Here is a 6,000-nt window from a genome sequence, read left to right on the forward strand (position 1 = left end):
CCAGATTTAAAATTTCTTTCTATAAAATTGATCTTTTTTTAAAATCTAAGCTAGACTTGTGAATCTTATAAGAACAATACTGTCTTTTAAAGACTTTAAGTTAAAACACTTGTCTTTTCCTTCCAATGTGTTCATCAGGTTTGGTGATTTATTAAATGTTAAAATGGGATTGCTACTCAATTCCAATAGCTGATTTTATAGACTCAGATTTGTATTTATGCTGTACTAAAAGTAACTCAGCAAAATCAACACTGAATACACTAAAATTTTATCCATAGTTGGGTAGCAAGATTCGATTTGCATGTAGCTAACTGGTATGGACTTCCTTACTGGTATTAACTAATTAGTAGTTTCTCCTCAAATGCTAAAACAATTAACATGTAGACTCATTCATGTGTATATGAATATTGCTTACTTCTTAATTTCAAGTTGGTGAGTGGCACTAAAATATTCTCTTAAAACCTAAGGTATACTACCTTAGTAGTATAAAATCAGGAATTGTTTAAATTGTGTACCTTTTAGCATTTTTCTATTACCATCATTTTATATAACTGCTCAGTGTAATGGGTTTCCTATTTGCCTATAACTAAGCATGACTACGAATTTGATTTCAAAATCAATGCATTTTTATTTCTCTGTTTCACTCACAAGCAGTCTCATCAAATGGCTTCATGTAACCAATTTCACATCTAGTAATCAATAGAATACGATTCCATGTAGTTTGATTTAAATCTTTAAACTTTGTGTTCTTTTGGTGCTCTATAGTCTTGCATTAGCAATTAGCTTGACATTATTTTCAGCTGCACTGCTTAAGCTCAGTATTTTGAAATCCGCAAATGTGCTACTTTTCTAAGTTGAATTTTCCCATCGTAGATTGCAATGCCATAGCAATTTTCCGAGTACTCATTTTCAGATTCATCATCCCATCGGTGACATTGTGGAGAAAGCCTAAGATTGCGCAAGCATCCCTAACTTGGAGCTCTCTCCTTCCCCACCTTTGTCCCAGGCCCCCACCATTGACATCCGCCCGCGATCAGCAACCATTCAAATGAACAATGCCACACACCTTCAAGAGAGGGATGAAGAGTATGGCTATGAGTGTCTGGATGGCAAGGACTGTGCCAGTTTTTTCTGCTGCTTTGAAGACTGTCGAACTGGAGCCTGGAGACATGGGAGGATACATATCCGTATTGCCAAAATGGACTCATATGCTAGAATCTTCTTCCCCACAGCCTTTTGCTTGTTCAATCTGGTGTACTGGGTCTCCTATCTTTACCTGTGAGGAACTATAGGTTTTAGTGATATGGGTCTGACTCGCTAAATCTCATGGAAAGATGTCCTTTCTAAGTGTAGTTGGTAATGATCGGAGTTCATTTTTATGTCCTGATCGGATAAACTGTATAATGTCATATTGTTTGTGCCCAACTCTCCTTTGGTTAGTGTAATTTGAACTTCAATGTGTGCCATGTTTCAAACCTGCAAGGCAAAAGTAAAATTAGAACAAGAACTTTGAAGCCAAGCAAGATAGTTATTTTTTCAGCTACAACTAAATTTGTGAGAGCTTGACTGTTTATACCGGTGGCATCTCTACTTGATTCATAATATAGTTCCACCCGAAAGGTTCCAAACTGTATCTTACATTCACTTGGGGTCAAGTTGTGGTAAATTTAAACAAAATAGAATACCTCCCTTATTGTGAAGAATCACAACTCACTTCAAATATAAAAGCCTAGAGTAGAAATCTACTAAGTCTTTATCCCAAGACAAGAACAAAATTTCCTGCATATCGCCTGTACACTGATGTAAATATTTCAATAATGTAGTATGCTTCCAGTTTAATGCATGCATCTCTTTAGAGCCAAAATAAATGGACTGAAGTTATCTTCCTAAAGTATTGTCTTTTATTTTGTGTCTTTGGGCTATCTAACAGAAAACATGAATGCAATTTTAAGGATTTGGGTTCGGACCTGGGAGGGAGGGATTTTCACTGCCCTCCCCCTCATGCATGAAGATTTGGTTGATTTCCTTGCTTTTGTATGACAGATGACAACACTTGAAGTCAAATATAAGCTGAATAATTGACATTTGCTAACTCTTAAGTATGCCCAGTTTTCTAAGTAGAATATGAAGTAATCGTATGTGCTTGCCGCTATTTTTCCTTCCTTTTAGGATGCTAGTTCTCAGCAGAACTAAGCCTCCATCTCATTATCTGCTTCCAGTGATGGTGATTGCCTTGTAGGCCGAATCATTGTCATTTCTTTGGGTCTCTGCACATTGTGCCTGACACATAGTCAGTGCTTAGAAAATAGAGTCAGACAAATCACCCACATTCCTAGTGATGGATCTCTCCCTTTGCGGACCTGGATGTGGGTATTCATCTTTTTACTCTGGCATTATCAAGTGATGTTTGGTCTTCTAGAAACAACCAAAGGACCCAAGGAACTTTGGCTATTATGTTCCTCTTCAACAATACTGTGTTTGCAATCTGTACTTCTTTTAAACTAGTATCTATGTCTCTTGTTTGTGCACCAATGAATACTTGGGCAAAGCCTTTTTTACATTTCCAGGTTTGGGTATAAGGCTGTCTTGACCCATTTAAAATTCTGCTTGGGAATTTATGACAGTTATGAACAAGATTTTCATACATGACTGGGATTCAGAATGTAGTCCTTTATTATACTGGAAAAATTGTACTTAACATTAAATTTAAAAAGGGAGCGAACAAACGAATGGCTTATGAGGAGGCCAACGAGCCTGTGACGATGGCCTGGTAGGACTATGTAGTAATCAGACGATAGGATTGCCTCACAGTTCAAACATTATGCGGTGAGCCCTATTTTCCTTTTCTCATCTCAAATACTTAGGTTTTTTAAAATATATCCTTTTTCAGTTCTTCTTTAAAGCAATCATTTCTCTAAGTCAGAATTTTACTGCTGGTAGTATAACTCTATAGAGAATCTAAAAAGTATAGAAAAGAGAGAACAACTGGGGTAATATAAAATCATGTAAAATGATATTAACTCATCTGGATGAATCTTGAAATACATTTAGTGACCAATTTTAATATATCAATGCTTTAGTACTTAGCCTCCAACAAATGTAAATAGAACAAAAATATTTTCTTGTTTTAAACTGTTGAGATATTGAATGTTCATTCTTTAGGAGAGTTGTTGGCAAATTTCAATGGTGAGAAATATGTTATCATTGTCAACTTGAAATGTGTTCTGTAATGGGGACACTAAACAAAGCTAGCTTTCCAATGTGTGCATATACGGGCAATATGAATATATATTATATAGAATCTAATTCTTAATTATCAGCTGCTCCTTGTCTATGTATTTGAAAACCTTTTCACAAAGGGAACTACCTAATGTGGACTTTTCCAATAAAAATGCTTATTCGGATCCACAATGCCATCTCACTGGTCTGACTGGGTTATTTTCTGTAAGTAGTTTGAGCTTCTTTCCTGTCTCATTCTCCAAATTCCCCTTCCCTAAGTCTTGGGGGACTTAGTTTTTTGTTTTATTTCCACACAGCATTCTCTTCATTTTTAAAGAACTAAGACCTGTGCTTAAGGCAGGAATGAAGAAGGAAGGCAGAGACGTATTGAAGTTACTAAAACATCAAACTTTCTTTATCTCAACACATTGGACATGGATTAAAATACAGACTGTTAGCTGGGCACTGGTGGCTCACTCCTATAGTCCTAGCTACTCAGGAGGCTGAGCTCTGAAGGTCACATTTCAAAGTCAGCTGGGGCAGGAAAGTCCATGAGACTCTTACACCACCAGAAAACAAGAAGTGGCTCAAAGTGGTAGAGTGCTGGCTTTGAGCAACAAAGCTCAGGGACAGCACTAAGCCCTGAGTTCAAGTCTCATGACTGACATAAAAATAGACTGTTGACACATGAAGTTAGGATCACTGACCCTGTACTACTGTACATTTCTTTTTCTTTTTGTTTTTCCTTTTGGTCATTTGACAAGTCAACATTTAGAACCCTCCACTGTCTATAACCAATATGTACACTCATGTGCCTCAACTACTGACATTCAGTGAATGGTGGAAAGCTCTCTCCCTCATTTCCAATGTCTCCTATGCAATAATGCTTCTTATACCCCAAATGAATCAGCCCTTTAGAAGAGTCCAACAACAGTCATGGTGTTTCATTTTAAAGGGGAATTTGTCGTGCAACTCTTCTTTTAAAATATACGTTGGAAATTCCAGTGTTTGGTCAGAAAAAAAGACTTACATCAGTTGCTTTTGAGGCCCAGTTAGCGGAGAAGCATTACAGCAGCAAACATAAAAGCATTGGGACTGGATTAGTCTTGTCCCGGAGTCAGTGTCATATTTTCTTGAACTCCTTTAAAAATCTCCAAAGAATAAATCAGTATCTTTCACAAACATAGCTGCCCTGTCCTTTCTCTGCCTGCCATTCTCTTGGCCCCTTGTGGCTTCCTGTATTCAGCTTAAACATCTATTTCCTACCTTCCAGACACGTCGTTTCCAGCTCAATCTCATCTTCTGTCTGGCTCAATGCCCTATCTCTAGCTGAGTGCTCAGTCATTGTATGGCCCGTGTCCCACTTTTCTGGTATCCATGTTACTGTGACTACTAGCAGCAATGTGATAAAAAGTCAAATCAAATGAACCAAATGATGTGATCTTTGGGAATTTGATCAAAAATTGCCATCTCTCTTCTTTGTCACTGAATACCTGTCAAGGGTGTAAGAGGAGCAGATGCAGAACAATGGCTCTGTGGAAGTTCCAGTGTTGCACGAGCTGTCCCAGGCCACACAGCTGGCGTGCAGATGGCAGACAGAAGAGCAGGCTGATGGCGACCATTCCCACTGCGTTTAGCAGTGCTTCAGGATTTGGAAGTACAAGTCTGGAGTATTTTTTCTGGTTTTGTTTTGTTATTTAGGACCTATCAGACCTGTCACTTTTATGTGTCTCGGTTTCTTCATCAGAAAGATAGGGATAATACTGTTATATATTGCATGCTTTGTTTTAGGGAGTAACTAAATTAATAGCACAACATGATTGCTTATTATTTTCTGTAGCACAGACATGGAATTTCAGAAAAGAGAGAATGCAGGGCCATGTCAATTTTGCTTACAAGTAATTATGATCATTTATGACGATTCCCTTTTGCCATTCACAACGGAGATGGGAAGGGCCACTGTCACACGCGCTGAGCAAGACCCTATTATGGCAGAACTCCTTTTCTCCCTGGTGAGTGAAGAATGCAGACCCCTGCTTCTCTGGTAGGGGCTTAGTCTGTGTCTTCTATGCTGTTTATTATGGTCTGATGTAACTGATTATGGTTTAATATTCAGTTCTAAGAAGCAGTATCTTCTTTTCACAGCTCCTTTGTATCAGTGGTCTATTTCTTTCAGCATCTACTAAAACAATGTGGTTCTTTTCTCTGCTTAACAGGCTCTACTGTCTAAATAGTCCAAGTAATCCATGAAGTCTTTCCAGCTTTAATAAAGTAAAATACACTATTTTCTTTTTCTGTCTGTCCATGTTTGGTATGATTTTAGAGTTGTCTAATCCTTCTGTTTACCTCACCTAAGTACTTAACATGCATCCAATCCCCTTAGCAAACAAATTTTAAATGAGTAATGCTGTGACAAGAATATGATATAAATAATTCACTATCCATTTACATCTTAAATCAGGCATTTTATCATCTTGTCTAGCCCCCCCCCATGAAATACATTTGCCTTATAATTTTTTGTGACTTGTATGTTTTATGGGTCTAGAATGAAGTCTTCCATCAAAGAAATTTTGATTAAACACCTATAAAGTTAACTCAACAGAAATGTCCACAATATGATTAAGACAAAGAGCAATACAAGAATCTGTAACAGAGGTGCATACAATGGAAGTAGAGGAAGCAGCATGTGATCAGAGAGGGAAGAATTTCATATGCAACACAAGCATCTTCCCACACTTGAGGAGGCCCCACCACTACCAGAAAGCTTCCTTTCTGGTAATA

At 37.7% G+C, this 6,000-nt stretch overlaps 1 protein-coding gene across 5 annotated transcripts in view; it reads left to right on the plus strand.

Moving 5' to 3' along the window:
- The window catches only part of Gabrg2 (gamma-aminobutyric acid type A receptor subunit gamma2), a 44,402-nt gene extending 43,053 nt beyond the window's left edge, over positions 1-1,349 (plus strand). For 3 of the 5 annotated variants that reach the window (XM_048333956.1, XM_048333955.1, XM_048333957.1), the window contains one exon: positions 1,007-1,282. In XM_048333956.1, the coding sequence (XP_048189913.1) occupies positions 1,007-1,282 (276 nt within the window). Of the gene's footprint in view, positions 1-979 lie in introns of all 5 variants that reach the window. The other 2 variants (XM_048333954.1, XM_048333953.1) reach the window with 2 other exon arrangements.
- Positions 1,350-6,000: the final 4,651 nt, after the last annotated feature.

Source organism: Perognathus longimembris, chromosome 25 (assembly GCF_023159225.1).
Source record: "Perognathus longimembris pacificus isolate PPM17 chromosome 25, ASM2315922v1, whole genome shotgun sequence".
Classification (NCBI taxonomy): Eukaryota; Metazoa; Chordata; class Mammalia; order Rodentia; family Heteromyidae; genus Perognathus; species Perognathus longimembris.